The sequence below is a fragment of the Cetorhinus maximus genome, chromosome 15 (assembly GCF_964194155.1).
Source record: "Cetorhinus maximus chromosome 15, sCetMax3.hap1.1, whole genome shotgun sequence".
NCBI lineage: Eukaryota > Metazoa > Chordata > Chondrichthyes > Lamniformes > Cetorhinidae > Cetorhinus > Cetorhinus maximus.
This window is the reverse complement of record NC_135893.1, coordinates 29,068,532-29,086,123: the sequence shown is the minus strand read 5'-3', so window position 1 is coordinate 29,086,123 and position 17,592 is coordinate 29,068,532. Positions and strand designations below refer to the sequence as shown.

General features: G+C 46.2%; 1 protein-coding gene across 2 annotated transcripts in view; it reads left to right on the top strand.

Moving 5' to 3' along the window:
* LOC144690582 (proproteinase E-like) overlaps positions 1-14,719 on the top strand; it is a 31,044-nt gene extending 16,325 nt beyond the window's left edge. The window contains exons 6-9 of one of the 2 annotated variants that reach the window (XM_078558204.1): positions 7,726-7,862; positions 9,701-9,843; positions 12,365-12,517; positions 14,628-14,719. In XM_078558204.1, coding sequence (XP_078414330.1) covers positions 7,726-7,862; positions 9,701-9,843; positions 12,365-12,517; positions 14,628-14,645 — 451 coding nt within the window. In that variant the 3' untranslated portion in view covers positions 14,646-14,719. Of the gene's footprint in view, positions 1-7,725; positions 7,863-9,700; positions 9,844-12,364; positions 12,539-14,627 lie in introns of those variants that run through there. The other variant, XM_078558203.1, reaches the window with a different exon arrangement.
* Positions 14,720-17,592: the final 2,873 nt, after the last annotated feature.

Sequence of the window (17,592 nt, the reverse complement as noted above, 5' to 3'; positions counted from 1 at the left end):
CCTCCAAAGGTGTCCCGGGACCAAATCCAGAGGGATACCTTACCTCTCCAAAGGGCTACCTTGGCTATCCAAACAAGTCCACAAAGTTCAGACCTTCTCTTACCAGATTACTTTGCACACTTTGGATTTTACACTCCTGAGCTACCAAAATCTGACTTTAGTGGAGTCAGCTGATGATGTAAATGGCCAGCTGCCTCTGTAAACCATACATGTGTGAAACGCTTACCGCTCCCATCACCTCAACAAAATGGAAAGTGCTGTGTTTGGAGGCAGAACTTACGAATTTTGTGCACTTCTACCATTTCAGCCACGAGGGTGAGGCTTTCCATCATGGCAAAAATCCAAGCCTGAAACCAAGATAAAGGGGTTGGATTAAGCTGGGTGAAAAGCCAACACACTAATGCCCATCTCCCAGAATCCTAGTGGCATTAATATAAAGCAGAACTCTGAAAGATAAATTAAAAACACTTGTTCAGGTTTAACAGGTTGAGTAACAACCTGCAAATCCTTCCAACATATGCCAATAGCAGGCGTTAAGAGTGGGAGAGATTCCTGGTCAGCCAGGTGATTGAAAGAACATTGGAGTTATGGATAGCGATGGTAGAGGCTCCAGACTCTAACATGCATGTAAATTTTCACGCTGCTTCAGCAACTCGGACTCCTTAGTGAACTGTAACACACATCATGTTCAGGCTTAACTGGTCAGTCTGGAGAAACCCCTTTGCAGAACTAGCCAAGACAAAGAAGCAATTCAGACAACTTGTGGAGATAAAAACAGCTATGTCATGTTTCAGTCAAAGACCTTATGACTAGAAAGAGGTATAACAGGTTTTAAGCAAGTACAGAGGCAGGGAAAGGGAGGAAAGAGATAAAAGGAGGCCTGTGTTGGGGTGGAAGGCCAGAGAGATTATATAACAATTTGTCATTTTGTTACTTAATCTCTCCTGCCTTTCACTTTCCATCTTTTGTTCTTTCTTCTTCCCAACTTTACCTGCCTCTGTATTTGTGTAGAATCTGTTCCATCACTAACTTTTTCCAGTTCTGATGCATGGACATTGACCTGAAATATTAACTCTGTCTCTCTCGCTCCATGCAGATGCTGCCAGACCTACTGTGTATTTCTAGCACATTCTATTTTTATTTCAGATTCTGCGCTTTTGTACAAAGAAACAATTTATTGTTTTAATAGTCACTCACAACCTATGAAATTGATTAGCTGCCTGTTTATGAATGAAAAAGATATGTATATGTAATCTACGCCTATTGTCCTCCCCTTTGGTCCATGCTTTTAATCAGTTTAAAGGAGATGTGTTGAACTTTCGTTAACAACTAAAGCCCCGTCTCCAAGCCCCGGCAATCAGCCTTTGTAGCTACGGTTTTCAACTCTGGTTGGATGTAATCCTAGATGTTACATCACATGACCTTCCACCCCCAACCTCCCTGCCCCCACACTCCCGCCATTAGTCAACTGATATGTCCACCCTCATGACACACTGCCTTCTCTCACCAATTCGAAAGCTAACAGACTCTTCATTACTTGACTGGATAACTCTTAACTGTCGGTCAAACAGATTTTCCCACATCTTCAGTATTTATGAATACACAAAAGCGTTTAAATAAGGAACAAATAGACTGTTTTTTTAACGCCCCTATGATTTTTCGTCCAGGTTGCTTCTGGAGACCAATTCTTGAAGACTCCAGGACAATCCTAGACACTTGGTAACCTTAGCTGTAGTTCAGGCAACTCAATTCTAATTACGCTTATAATTCATACTCATTGGTTTGTTCTGTTTAAACAAGCAAACAAATAAGGACATAGATTTAAACTTTAAGGACAGAATTTTTTTGCTGAGCGGGCGGGTGCCTGCCCAATGTCATTACGCACTTGCGCGATATTTCGCTCAGTGGGCGCATGCGGGATTCGGAACCGAGCCCGCCATTAATTAACAAGCCAGTTATGGCCCTTGACAACCCAATTGATGGCGACTTAATGTTGCTCGTGCGATTTTTCGATCGTTCCACGGACAAAACAGGCAGGCGGGCAGGCCACAATTTGCAAAACCTCAACCACGGGCGGGATAAGAAAGGTCACTGTCAATGTGAGTAGTGAGGAGTTTTGGAGATAACATGCTGCTGGTGGTTTATTGGTACTTGTCAGCTTAATCTCTGATCAGGGCTTTATTCTTAGTATTTCCAGGCCTCATTTCTGGACTCATTGGTGTCTCCCAGGCCTTCTGAGAATTTGGACCATGTGGATCCTTCCAGGTATCAGACAGCATTCCCCTACCCTGGTAATTGGGATGGTGCCCTCCACTGGAGGCACCTCCTCTGAGGAGGAAGAGAGGGGCATAAGGGAGAGGAGGCCAGGTGTCCCAATGCAGCTTCCAGCGGAGAGACCTGTGGGAGGAGAGGCGCAGGCACAAGGGGCGCAGGGCCAACAGGAAGTCCAAGGCAGAAGGGGCCACAGAAGATGCCACTATCCTGCTGCCAGGGTTTACAGGCAGCGATGCAGCTACCTCAATATGTCTGCCTCTCAAGGGACACTGTGACCTCCATTTTGTCAGATGATCGGGCCTGAGATCAGCTCTGACTATGTGGGTGGATACCCCATGCCAGTAGCTCTGAAGGTCACAGTGGCCTCAACGCCTGTGCCTCCTGGCTCTTTCCAGGGTTCAATGGGGGATCTGTGTGGATTCTCCCAATCAGCTGTCCACAGTTGTTCAAGCTGGTGACAGAAGCTCTTTTCAGGCAGGTATTGACTTTCCGTCATTTTCGTATGGACGAGGCCAGCCAGGCTGAGTGAGCCAGAGGTTTTGCAGTGATTGTTGGGTTCCCCCGTATCCAGGGTGCCAACAACTGCACATATGGCCACCAAGGCGCCAGCGGGTCAGCTGGGTGCCTTCGTCAAACTCCACGAAGATAAAGATAGTGTGTGACCACAGGATGCAGATTCTGCAAGTCTGTGCAAGGTACCCAGGCAGCTCCCATGACGCATACATCCTGAGACACTCCCGGGTGCTGAGGCTCTTAAGTGCTCCAGCCCGACTGGATGGATGGCTGCTGGGTGAAAAGGGCTATCCCTTGAAAAGTTGGCTCATGATGTCTCTCTGCTACCCAAGAACAGAGGTGGAGCAGCAGTACAAAAGGAGCCATGGATCCACAAGGGCGATGGTAGAGACAACCATAGGTCATCTCAAGATGCGCTTCTGATGCCTGGACCGTTCAGGGGGTGCACTGTGATACCCCCCAGAGTGGGTGTCGCTGATCGTGGTTGCATGCTGCGCTCTCCACAATCTGGCACTGGCAAAGGGTGACCCACTGGAGGAAGAGGATTTTGACACAGCTCCACAGGCCACAGATGATGAATCCGTCATCCAGTCAGAAGAGGAGCACAGTGAGGAGAACGCTGAGGGTGCGGAGACAGACCTCGGTAACATCCAGGGAGGTAGGGACACCAGGAACACCTGGATCCAACGCTCCTTCAGCTAGGCTGCCAGATAAGAACTACGACCTCATGCCAGGGCTGCCGCATCCATTCTGGATCACAGAAATGGCCCTTTCCTTGGCCCCCAATATACACTCGGTGCCTGTGTGATTAAGGTTCGAGCCACCCATATCCAGCATTACATACTGGCCTACCCTGCACCTACAAAACAAATGAAGCACACTCAGGCCAATAACACAAAAGCAGATTTAATTATATGTTTGAACTCACATAGTCTTGAACAGAAAGAAACCAGTGTTGGTAGTCATACCATTAAAAAAAGAAAAACAAAAGGAAACAAAAGGTCACCCATGATCAGTCCTCTTGTGTTTAAGGTGCTTTAAACTTACATTTACGGGTGCTACGTCTAGGTGCTCCCCCCTTGCTCGCACCGGCATCGGAGACACCCTGCTTACTCTGCTGTCCTGTTGGCCTTGATGACCTTGGCGGTCGTCCTCTGGCCAGTAGAACCTGCTCTGCCTGGGAGTGAGCAGCCAGTTTCACGGCTGGCATCTCCCCAGTCGCCGCAGCCTCACCAGATGCGACGGTCACTGGCAGAGGGGTGGAGGAGCTGCTGCCGTCATCCAGAGCGCCCTGAGAGGAGGCCACAGAGATGACAGGTGGCTCGTGCACCACCGTGAGGTCACCGTGGACCTCCCTATTCGCCATTGATGGACGGGCACCCAGCTGGGATACTGGGTGCCCCATCCAGCTCACACACAGACACTGACCTGCTGAAGTCAGTGCTTGTGTGAGGACTTGCAGGTCCGAGCTCAACCCCAGGAACCCCTGATTCTGTCCCTAGAGCATCCGCTCCATGAGAGTCACCACTCTCTCCATCGAGGAGGCACTGCATTCGGCCATGAGGGTCAACGCAGTGCTCACACTCTGCATGGACTCCTCCATGGCGAAGATCATGGCACACATACCTCTTGGGATCTCTGCCAGATCCTCCCGCACATCCCGCTGGACGTCCAGCAGCTGCTACCTAATGGACGACTCCAGAGGCTCATCATCTGCCTTCGACTGAGCATCGTCCTGGTCTCCAGCTGTCCTCCGACTGCCAGCACCCTGGGCACTCTCTGCCTCCACTTGCACCTCAAGCGAGTGTGAAGTGCCCTCACCAATGTGCACCGAGATACTAGCCACCGAAATAATGCCCACTGAGGTGCTGATACCTGCGCTGGTGCCTGCTTTGGAGAGCGGGTGTGACGCTGGTGCTTTGGGAGCATGGTGGCCCTCCAGTTTCAGGGGTGGCCCTTCAGGGTCCAGAGAGCGAACGCCTGCTGGTGAACCTAAAAGGGAGAACGAGGACATGTCATTAGTTAAAATCATCACACTGTCAGTGTAAAAGCCAGGCACCCTGGTGAGACAACACCGATCTACATCACGGTGCCCTCGTCTTTCAATGATCAATGGGGGACTCCAGGTTCGAGGCTCACATCAATGAAGAGACTACACTAGAATGGCTGCAAAAGCTGAAATTCTCACCTCCGTGCACTGTGCTCTTACCTTCGTCTGACACCCAAGCCTCACCGCAGTCGGTTGACCGAGGTGCATGGCGCCTCTCGAGCTCCAAGGCCTCTTGCTTGAACCAGGAGAAGATGAGGAGGTGTGGGGGTCTTCTGCCAGGCGACGACCTCTCAATATTGTTATGGGATGTTTTCTCCTGAAAGGACAGGGAAGCATTGGTTAGTCCACTATGTATCTGCAGCACCATTGCAGCCTGGCCAACCCCAGCTGAGGAACACCTTGCAGGGCACATCCAGGTCATGGCCCTCAAGCCGCAAGGCACTCGGTCAAAGCTGCCAGGGCTCATCCCCTTGGCGAGCGCCAACGTGATTGACAGTTGGCACTCAGACTCTAACACCCCTGAGCTCCATGGGGGGATGGCCATCCCAAAACAATTGAACACACTGACCCATGCCAACACAGTACTCACCCTTCCTGAGGACAGCAGGTAATTGAAGTGTTTCCGGTACTGCACCCAGGTGCACCGCACCACAACGTGGCTGCTCACCCAGGCTGCCACCTCCTCCCATGCCCTCTTTGTGAGGTGCGATGGCCTCCTCCTCCCATCTCTGGGGACAACGGTGGCCCTTCTGGCAGCCACCTCCTCCAGGAGGACAACGAGGCCGAGTGCCCACCCAACCTGCCCTCCCGCCTGGCGTTTGCAGTGCACTCGAGTCCATCTTCAATACGGTAGACAGATGTCCTTCCCTAGCAGCCTTTCTGGGGCTACCTGGGCCGTTTTTAAACAGGCCGCAGGGTCGCCATTAGACCTGGCGGCCGATAGGTCCCTGCCCCCACTCGGCCCTTCCGGTCAATGATGAGCCGCGTTTCACGGTGGGTGGGTCTTAATTGGCCCCGCTCATGGGCGGCAGTCGGCTTCCTGACTGCTCCTGCCCACTACTGCCAAGCCCACCCAACGAGGGCAAAATTCTGCCCTAAGTGTAGATCAAGGCTCCATTGTGCATGTCTGTGTAGCCCAAGAATGCTACAAGACTGGACCACGCAACTATAAAGGGCTGTCCCGAACCATGACAGTTTTGTTAACCATCTATCTATCCTTTGGATTTTTTGCTTTGTACTGGTACCAAAATGTACTGGTCTTTTGCTTTCCAATGCTGTGTGATCTACGGTGTATTTCTAACAGTTTCTGCTTTTACATTTTCATCATTTGTGGATTTTCTTTTAACCCCTGCTAGTAAGAGCATATTTAGAATATTCATGTGCCCTAAAGAAAGTAAAACTTGCATTTGTATAGCACCTTTCATAACTTCAAAATGCTTTACAGCCAAAGAAGAACCTTTGAAGTGTAGTCCACTATTATAGGAAGCACTCATAGGGCTAGAAAAGAGCAACTAGGATGGCTTGAAGTTATGAAAAGAGGCTCACAGAACTGGACTTGCTTTCCTTTCGTAGAAAAGGAAATCAAGAGGTGATTTGATCTCGCTGTTTAAAATTTGGAGAGGCAGAGATGAAATTAGCTTTGTTACTGTATTTAATATGTAGTTGTGTGCACAGAGCCCAAAGAGAAGATTAACGTCAACCGTCCTCAAGTAAGTCTAGAGATAAGAAGGAAATTCTTTTCAGTCACCGAGTATTGATTCTGTTAAGCCCAGTTTTTGTGGGATATATTTTCCAATCGGAGCTGCTCTCATTCAAACATTTACCACACACACTATAGGGACAATTCTAATCTAATCTAACCCGCCATCAGGAAACTGAATCAGGTTAGGCACTGGTTTTACACCCTGCCTGATTTTATTCTCCAGTGAAGTGAGCGGACAGCAATATTTAGCAGGGAATAAAACTGGCATTCCATCTATCCCATGGCCAGCATTTTCTGCTCAGCTGACATGTAAAATGACATGCGATGACGTCAGGTGTGTGTCCCGACATCACCACGCATCATTTTGATCTTTCATTCAGCAGGCACATGCCTGTTAAGACCATAAACACACTAATTAAACAATTTGTCAGGGCTGCCCATCCAACCTTAAGGTTGGCGGGTAGGCGAAGAGCCCAGGCGGCCTTCGCATTTTTCACGAAACCTCATCCACGGGCGGGATGAGGTTTCATGATGGTTTTATTAATTAAATAAAAATTTTTATCAAAATTCATAAACATGTCACATGAAGGAACATATCTGAATAATTTTCTTTTTTCTTTTGTTCACAACTTTGCAGCTGCACTTAATCTCCCTGAGGCAGCTCCGTGCCTCAAGGAGATTTCTGCACTCTTTTGTGTACATGCGCGAAAGAGCGCAGAGCCCAACTCTCCCCCCTCCCCCCGCCTGCACAGGTAGCGCTGAGAGCTACCAGGTGCGCGTTACGCTGGGCGGGCCTTAATTGGCCCCCTGATGTAAAATGGCAGCGCGCTGCCGATCGCGGGCAGCAATTGGCTCCCCGTCCGCTTCCGACCGGCCCGCCCGACGGGGAGAAAATTCTCCCCCATGTGTTTCTTACCTCGTGGTTTTGATTAAAACAGTCCCTTAAATCTGTGCGGGTTTTTTTGCCACACAGGCAGTGAACTGTTCAAAATAAATGGGTTAACACCGGCATTCAAAAAGAGAACAAAGAGAATGAATATGAGAAATGCAAACAAATGTACGGAAACAGTGCAAAAAATATATCCCTTTAACACAACAGCTTTGCATAAATGTCAGCTGAGAGGAAAATGGGCTTTAAAAATGATTTAGTGATAAACATTAAGTAGAGATTTTTACTCTCTTACAGGAACGATATCGCTTTGATCAAGCTTTCAAAGCCTGCATGCCTGAATGACAAAGTTCAAGTCGCCTGTATTCCTCCTTCCGGGTATCTTCTTCCCAATAACTTCTACTGCTACATTACAGGATGGGGACGCCTCTACAGTAGGTCAACACAAATCTTCAAAGCTTTTTCTCCCCCCTCTCCACCACTTCAGTTTTTTTTCCACATACTGTACCAAGTTGATGATTGAGTGTGAAATGTCCAGCTTTTGTTTTATCCTTTCATGGGAAGTGGGTGTCACTGGCAGGTTTGTTGCCCACCCCTAATTGTCCTTGAGGGCAGTTAAGAGTCAACCACATTTCTGTGGGACTGCAGTCACATGTAGGCCAGACTAGATTTCATGTAGGCCAGACCAGATAAGGATGACAGATTTCCTTCCTGAACATGAACCAGATTTTTTTTTACAACAATCTATGATAGTTAGAATGGTCACCATTGCTGAGACTAGCTTTGAATTCCAGATTGATTAATTAATTTAATTAACATTTCACCAGTTGCTGTGATGGGATTTGAACCCGTGTCCCCAGAGCTTTAGTCTGGGCCTCTGACATTACCACTGTGCCACCATTGGCCCGTAAATGATAATGGAACAAGATCATGATAGGGTCGGGGCAGGGGTTAGGTCAGAGTTCAAGTTTTGCTGGAAGTTCATGGGAAACTTCAAAAGCCAATGTCGCCCACATCATAAGTGGGGTCAAAATAGACCTCTGCTTCGGTGTCTGGTTCCCGCTTTAGCAATTTGTAGAGTTTCCACTAAAAAAAACTGGACAGGCAGAAATCCAACAACAACCCACATTATATAGCACCTCACAAATTGTTTCATGGTGTACCAGAGAGAAGCAATCAAAAGAAACTGGAGGCCAAGCCAAAGAAGGAGATATTAAAAAAGAGTGAACAAAGGCTTGGTGAAACCATTGGGTTTTAAGAGGGCCTTAAAGGATGACAAGCAGAGAGGCTTAGGGAGGCAATTACTAACTATAGAGCCCAGGCTGCTGAAGATTTGGAAGCTAATGATGGGACAAAGGCAGAAGTGGCATTGCATAATAGGCCACAGTCACAGGAACGGAAATTTGGAGACGGGTGGAGGGGGGAAGTAGCAGTGTGATAGAGGTTGCTGGGACAGAGAGGAGTGAAGCCATGAAGGAATTTAAACACCAGAATGAGGGACTGGGAGCCAATGAAGTCATAGAGCACAGGGTGAAGGGTGAACAGCGCCTGGTGTGGCAGCCGAGTTTTGGATGAGTTAAAGTTTACATATCTGGAGGTGACAAAGGCATAGATGAGTGTAGGTAGAAAGACAGCCTGTTTCCTGGTTCTTCCAATGGTGCCTCTTCCCAACTTGTAAAGCCATGTGTTGAAGACAGTGTTCATTCATTCTCCAGTGTTCTCTTTCTCCCTAAGAGAAAACATCTAAGCCAGTTAGTGTGGCTAAGATGGACGCTATCCACAAAGGGAATGGTGGAAATCATCCCATAGCCACTCGAAGACATGGTAACATCAGAACAGTTTACTACAGTGTCTTACTTATAATTTCATCTTTACAGGTACATAAATATGTTCTTGCTTTTGAATATATTTGACTTTTAGTTGTTTTGGTAGTACAGAACTTGAGTATTGCTGAAAAAAGAGATTTTTTATCAAAGCTTTTCATCTTGAACTAATCAGAACAATTCACAAGAATACCAAATGTAAAGGGAAAAACAATTTATACTGTATATATACTGGTGACATAGCAATGCCTCTACCAATCAGAGTCCTCTTACCAGACAATCAGCACTTTCTTCTCATGCAGTATGAATTGTTGTTCCCTTTACATTTGGTATTCTTGCAAATTGTCCTGATGAGTGCAAGATGAAAAGCTTCGACAATAAGTCTCTTTTTTTCAGAAATATTTGACTTAATCAGATTGACTGAAAACCTTCTGTTTTGATCTTTACAGCTAATGGCCCACTTCCAGAAGTACTACAGCAAGCTTATATACCAGTTATTGACTATCAGCACTGCAGCCAAAGTGACTGGTGGGGCAGCACTGTGAAACCGACTATGATTTGTGCCGGAGGTGCTGAAAAGGCCGGATGTAATGTGCGTAATAACGCTGGGCATTTATGTGTTTCCTTTGAGGGCAGGATTGAGTCAGGTCCTACCATTTGGTTAATTGGGGGCACCAGTGCACCAACCCACAACCTATTGGTGTCAATAGGCCGGCTGTAATGGCCCAGTGAGCAAAGGCATGTGCACTGAAGATCATGGTTGTCATCCCAGCAATGCCTCCAGCGCTGATCCCATCAAAGTTTGCAGGCTCAGTTGACGGGCATTTCATCTGCATGGAACCCATGTGGGCACAACTTGGATGCCCTGCAGCCCTGTGCTGCTGGGAACTCTAGTGCCTGGCTGCCATGAGGGTGACCACATCCTCCCCTCTCAAGAATCTGCACAGTTGCCCCATTGGCTCCCTGTGTAAAAGGGACAATTGTGTAAAAAAAAAAATGATGGTCCCCATATTCGGCAGTTGAGATCCAATGGGGCCCATTCTGAATTTCTGGAGGCCGGTAAACCTTATCTCAATGAGCAATTTAGCTTTCAGTCTCACAAGTCCCTTATGGGCTTGAGGCACAGGAATCCTAAGATCCTAAACCCAAGGCTAACTGGAATTTTCCAACCTGGCATATTCGGCTTCAAACATTTTTCCAAGCGGTTCCATCCGACTCCTGCCAGAATTGTGCCGGGAGTCAGGCGAAACTGATGAGGAATTTCAACCCCCTTGGGGAGAACTTTCTCCCCATTGGGCGGGCCGGTCGGGACCGGCGCGGGCGGGCGCCAATTAAGTCCCGCCCAGCATGACGCACACCCGAAAGCGCTCAGCGCTACCTGTGCGGGTGGGGGGAGGAGGGAGAGTCAGGGCCTGCACTCTTTCACGCATGCACGCGAAAGAGCGCAGAAATCTCCCCGAGGCACGGAGCTGCCTCAAGGTGATTAACTTCAGTTTTAAAGATGGGGAAAAAAATTTATTCAGACACGTCCCCTCATGTGACATCGTCACATGATCTGGGACATATTTATGAATTTTCATAAAACATTTTATTAAATTAATAAACCCTTAATTGAAACCTCATCTCGCCCGTGATGAAGTTTCATGAAAAATGCGAAGGCCGCCTGGGCTCTTTGCCTGCCCACCAACCTTAAGGTTGGATGGGCAGCCCTAACAAGTACTTTAATTAGTTCATTAATTGCCTTAACAGGCCTTTGACAGTTCAGCGGGCACGCTGCCGACTCCGGTGTGCCCCCCAACGAACTGAAGATCAGAATGACGCACGGTGACATCGGGACGCACGCTTGATGTTACCGCATGTCATTTTATGCGTAGGCGTGTGGAGCCCACCCCACACGCCCAACGGAAGATTCTGCCCCATTATGCAGTGTGGTTCAGACCCATCCAGGCCAAGAAAGTTGCAGCTTCGATCCATGGCCTGGGCTCAGTTAGCTGATCAACACGAACGAGGAGATCAGTGAGCCACTTGTGATGGCTATGCAGTGAGTTCTCTATGAGTTGGCATCAGATTAACCACAAGGTCCTCTCACATTTGGGGGCTTTGTTTACTGAAGGTGTTTTTAGCTTCTGTAAGGAAATGCTTTTATGCGGCCAGATATCTAGTTAGATTCTTGGCATCCTCAGGGAATAACAGAGAAGCCTTTTCAGTATATTTCAGCTACTGACTTTATCATCTGATCCCATGTAATCCTAATGGTATTCAGAAGGCAACAGAATACCATTGCATTAGACTTTGATTCAGACATTAAGTGACAAGTAACTCTATTAAAATAAGAGATAACTAGTTGTAGTGTACAAATTTTTTAAGTAATCTAGCTAGCTCCTGTGTAGTATAAACTGGTACATAATTTGCAACTGCTGCAATCAACTGTAGCCAATTTGTTTTTATTCATTCATGGGATGTGAGCGTCACTGGCTAAGCCAGCATTTATTGCCCATCCCTAGTTGTCCTTGAGGTTCATCTTTCTTCCTAGCCATCTGGCCCAACCATTTGAAGGATTCAAAAAAGAGTGTTCAATTTCCACAAGCTATATTAATAAATGACTTTAAAAAGGTGCCTGGGACCAAACAATTAAATAGCTGCAGTAAACAATTTTTAAAGCTGTCAATTAATCATATGTTGAAATAAATTCTACATGACGTTTGAATTTGAATTGAATACGTTGCCCCCTCTCTTCAGACACCAGATGACGAATATCCAAATAAAATCTCCAATAGTTGCATCAAAGTAAATTGGGACATGACTGCTGGGAATAAAGCTGAATTTTTGATGCTTTGCGTACTATTACATAGCTAAAAAAGTCAAAATCATGTGAAATCTTTAACGAAAATGCTTTGTTTTTGTCATTATTAGTCGTGAAATAATAACCTGCCAAAATTCACTGGCTATGCTATGAGAATGCTCATTTTAGGAAGGTGTTTTGGAGATCTTTCAGCCCCTATGGAGAGATGTTCTAATGCGAGTTGCCACCTTCTGGAGAGGAGGAAATTAAACAAAGAAATGAAATTCAACAGAGGTTCTGGAAACAATTTGCCTCGTTCTTTTTTTTGCAGGGAGACTCTGGTGGACCTTTGAACTGCAAGGGTTCTAATGGGCTGTGGTACGTCCATGGTGTGACCAGCTTTGTGTCATCTAGGGGATGCAACACCGCTAAAAAACCTACTGTCTGGACTCGGGTATCTGCCTTCAATGACTGGATTACCCAGGTAAATATCATTTCCGAGTAGGAAAGAACATAAATACGTCTCTCTTTTTATTGCTGAACTCAAAATGATAGAACCAAAAAAGAAACACAGCAAGATGCCTCTCAATCTATTGTGCCTGTGCCAGTGTTTGTTCCCCAAAGGACAATCTAATCTCATTTCATTCCCCCGTTAAATAACAGCACATGAAAAAAATGATCTAATTCCTTCTTCAATAGCCACTTATAATACATTTCAAGTACTAACAATTCTCCTGACAAAGTTCTTTTAAATCTTCTTTTTATGCTTCTAATATTAATCTTATATTTATGCTGCTTATTACTAATTTCACACCAGTCAAAATAATCTTTTACTCCTTATCATCTCAAACCCTTTCACATTTCTAAATGCTTCTATTAGATCTCTTTAACATTCTCTGCTCCAGAGAATACAGCTCTAGTTTTTTCAAGACTCTCATAATAACTCTATCCTCTGATCCCTGATATCGTTTCAAGAGCCTTTTCCCTGCATCCACAATCCTTTCTATATCTGGGTGCTCAAAACTGCAGACAATATTGCAGTTGTGGTCTAACTGATGATCTTGTACATATTTTTTCATCATTTCTTACCTCTGAGCAGAATGTTAAATACATTCAACGTGGAATCCCATTTTGCTCTCTGTAAGGCTTGAGTGTAATGGATATTAGAGCAAATGGCAGAGGAGGGAGCCTACAAGGTTAATCGGGGTCATTTTGATAAGCTTCGCTACCAGCGCTAGACAAAAGGACAAGTTGAAATAGGGTTAAAGCACCATAGTCCCAAGCTTCCAATCCACAGCCAATGAGTCTGTATCAGCAATGAATCCTAACCATGAGTAATTGTTGGTACAATCTTGGAATTATTACCTCAATGTCCTACTGCAAAATGTGGATTTAGTTTTCTTCATACCTGCAAAAGTCCAAGGGAGGAAGAGGGCCTCTTTCATGGTACTGTTACACTGCTGGTACTACTACCAGGAGGCAAGGAATTATATTTCCCACACCTACTGAGCTTAAGTCAAGCAAATCAAGGATCTGTACTTCTACATTGAAAAGAATGTCCAGAGAGAGCACGGCCCTCCATTCTCCAACTCTGAGCCTTTAAAAGTAAAGGAGAGTTGTCTATTCCATCAGAACGCTCTCAGTTACACTGCAGCTGGTGTACAGCAGTGAGAACTCAGCTGCTCCGAGCAATCACATAATCTTCAAAAAAATGCACTATTAACATGAATTTTGCACGTTAACATTGTTCATCTTGTAAGAGTGTTGCATGAAATCCACTTCACACTGGCAAAAGATAGCCTGAATTCTCTGGTGCAATTTACCAAAAGGTCCACTGATGGCTATTAGTTAACCCAAAATTGGATTGTCCTATGTGCACCCAGTTTACCAAGCTCAGCTGAGCAGCACAACACTGGGCGCAGATTTGATTCTTTGGCTGGGGGAGACTCTTGGTAAGAGCTGAGAATTACTTGTAGGCGAAACTTAAAGGGATGTGGCCAATTAAATGGAAGTATCTTAATAGGCAGACAAAAATTCTGAAACCTTTGGAGAGCTGCAAAAGGCAGATCAACCCATTCACCAATGTTGAAGAGATAGGGGACCAAGAGGGTACAGGCAAAATTGAAGGCAATGAAAACACAAAGTCTGGGCGAGCATTTAATGATTGCTGTAATCGGGGTGGTGTTGCATGAGATTGTCACAAAGATGGTGCCACCTGCATTCCCCCCGTGCCAGTCTATGGCACCATTCTCTCTGCATCATGCCTTCGAGGAAGTGGCACACTCATGCTACACCAGCAATGCTGAGAGACAGAACCTGGCATTTTAGGCATCAGGTCTAGTGGCAGGGGAACGTGCAGGGAGTGTTTCATGGCCTTGAGGAGAAGAAGGGATTAAGTAGCTACTGATTTGAAGGCAATGAGGATGCAAGGAGAACCACAGTAATATTGGAACCAAATGAACAAAATACAGAAAGGTTGCGTATTATAGAACGGTCAAATTAAGGAAGTCTCATCTTCAACACCCTGTCACACATACATATGCATTCATTTGTGAGGAAAATGTTGTAACTACTCTTTAACTCCTTTATTCCAGACCATGGCCTACAATTAACTAATGGAGGAAAAGACTGACTTTCATCAGATTGTTGTCGTGCGATCAGCAATAAACTAAATCATGAAGTGAAACACATCTGAGTCATTTTTACTGAGTCACTTGTAAAATCTGGGGGAGAATTTTCTCCCCGTTTGGGGGGTTTGACGGGAGTGGGCACGGGCTGTGCGCCGCCATTTTACGTGGGCGGGCCAATTAAGACCCACCCAGCATGATGCGCACCCGGAAGCGCTGAGCGTCCCTGTGCGGGCGGGGGGAGTAGGCTGAGTTGAGGCCTGCGCTCTTTCGCACATGTGCGCAAAAGAGCACAGAAATCTCCCTGAGGCAGCTCCGTGCCTCAGGGAGATTAGTTTGATTTTGGAAAAGTGTAATAAAGAAAAAAAAATTTAAGACATGTCCCCTCATGTGACAGTGTCACATGAGCTGGGACATGTCAACAAATTTTATTAAAAACTTTTATTAAACTTTAAAAGCCTTCATGAAACCTCATCCCGCCCGTGGATGAGGTTTCATGATAAATGCGAAGGCTGCCTGGGCTCTTCGCCTGCCCGCCAACCTTAAGGTTGGATGGGCAACTCAGTTAATTAGTTTAATTAGTGTTTAAATGGCCTCAATAGGCCTTTGACAGTTCGGGCATGCAGCTGACTCAGGTGCGCACCGGCCGAACTCTAGAACTGAATGACGCGCGGTGACGTTGGGACGCACGCCCAATGTCACCACGCATCATTTAACGCTTCGGCAAGCAGGCTCTGCCCCCGCTCACCGACCCAAAAATTCTGGCCCTGGTGAATTTTCGGTCCCCGTTGCACTGAAAACGTTGCTTTGGAGTGTTCCAAACTCTGCTTAAAGGCTGATTTTCTCATTGAGAATGTAGATGAAGGGCTCAATGCCTGAGAACATCAAGATTGAAGAAAACAGGAAAGAAAAAAGCAAGAAAGGGAAAACAGATTGAAGATATAAAGAATTCTTGAATTTCTACAACACTGTATCACAATTCTCAGAACTAACTCGGTGCTTCACTTACAAGGAGCTGTTCTGAACTACAATGATGGTCATGTAAACAAGGGCACCATTTTGTGCAAATGTGTAATCACCTATAAGTAATTCTCAGCTCTTACCAAGAGCTCCGAACCAGCAATAAGATGAATGATAGTTACTCAGACAGTGCTGTTCACGTGACTTCAAGTTTTAGCTTGAGAATATTTATGGAGGTTCTGAGAACGGATAAACCACATGCGAGGGTGCAGCAGCAAGTAATTGTGGGGAAATAAACCTCTAAACCATGCAAATTCTGCAAAAGGAACTGAAAATATTACCAAAGGATTCAAAACTATACATATTTAGGGAACAGTAACACGCGAAAGTTTAAAATAAATACACAGGCCTAACTTACTCATTTACAGTAACCTATTTTAATCCTGGACACTACAGCCATATTCACCAGTAGCATGACCAACATGTGAGAGCCTCACATTGGGCAAGCAATAAGTGGAAAGTTATTTATTCCCCATAATTGTTCTCCATCATTTTGAAGCAAGCTGCTGACAAATAATAACGTTACAAAGTTCACCAGCCAATTACCTCTGCTTAATTTGCATACATATATAATATATCTTTGGCTGGGGTTTATGCATGACGAGTGGACTTTGTGCCTGAGGTGAAGGCTGACAATAGTTTGAAGGAGACCCTTCTTTCCACTTTTGTCAGCATCACACACTCGCTCCTCTCTGCTTGAGATTGTGACTTATACCCCTCAACTCTAGAACACAGGAATTACTAAATGAGAAAAGACCAAGGTTCATCTAGTTGCCTTTTACGATCCTGGTAGCATGATAGCACCATCATGGGGTTTTTAAGTAGTCATAGTAATCCATTAGTCCACAATAGAGTCAGACACGAGGAACACTCCGGTGGTGTAGAGCTTTGTGAACCCTTCTTCCACAGATGCAAAATCAACTCAGTTAAACATTTTCTTGGTGCCCCTGGCACCCTGGCATAACCCTGCAGGAATGCCAAGAGGCAGGGGCCTGAATTTCCAGCTTCAGGGCCACAGGCCTGGGGAAAATTCCAAGGGTGGGATTTTCCGGCCCCGACACCGGCGGACATCGTCGCAGGAGGGGCAGGAAAATGTGGAGAGCCGTTAAAAGTCAACGGCTCTCCACATTGTTCTGCCCTGCCCTCAATGATGCTCACCGGTGTCGGGGCCAGAAAATCCCGCCCCAGGTTTTCCAGAAGGTTTTCCCCTTAAAACCCATTCCAGACTATCCAGTCATTTTATGGTGCGACTCCGTCAAGGATTATGTGTGGGATTTTCATGGAATTTGCACATAAATTGTGTACAGGCCCCCAGTACTACAATTATTGTATGGTGGGTACTGTTGAGTCAGAGTTGACCTGAGGCCTCCATGGCCAATAATATAGTGAGCTGTGAGATTAATTACACAGATAAGACTCATACTTCCCATCCATGAAAGCATCCTTGATAACCTACTGCTGTCCTGTAACCAAAGCCTCGACTCCCATTGATTCTGGCACCTGAAGACATGAATCTCAGTCGTCTGTCACATCCAAATCCCTGACTCCCACCAGTCGTCTCTACACAAAGCTGGCCTCCTGCATGTGAAACCCAAATACCTGCTGTTTTCAACGCCTAAGGCCCTCAATCCTTTTTGTGTCCTGCACCTAAAAGTGTGATTCCCAATGGCCTCCTGGACACGAAACTCTAACTCCTGCTAATTTCCCATGCCTAAAGCCCCAACTATTGGCCTCCCAGACCTGCAGCCCTAACTCCTGCTGATCTCCAGGACCCAAAACTGTGACTCCCACTGTCTCCCACACCTGGGGCAGGATTTTTAGCTTGGCAGGTGGACACGTGCCCGACCCAAACGAGCGTGAAATGATGCGTGATGACGTCGGCCGAGTGTGCTGACGTCAATGCGCAGTGATG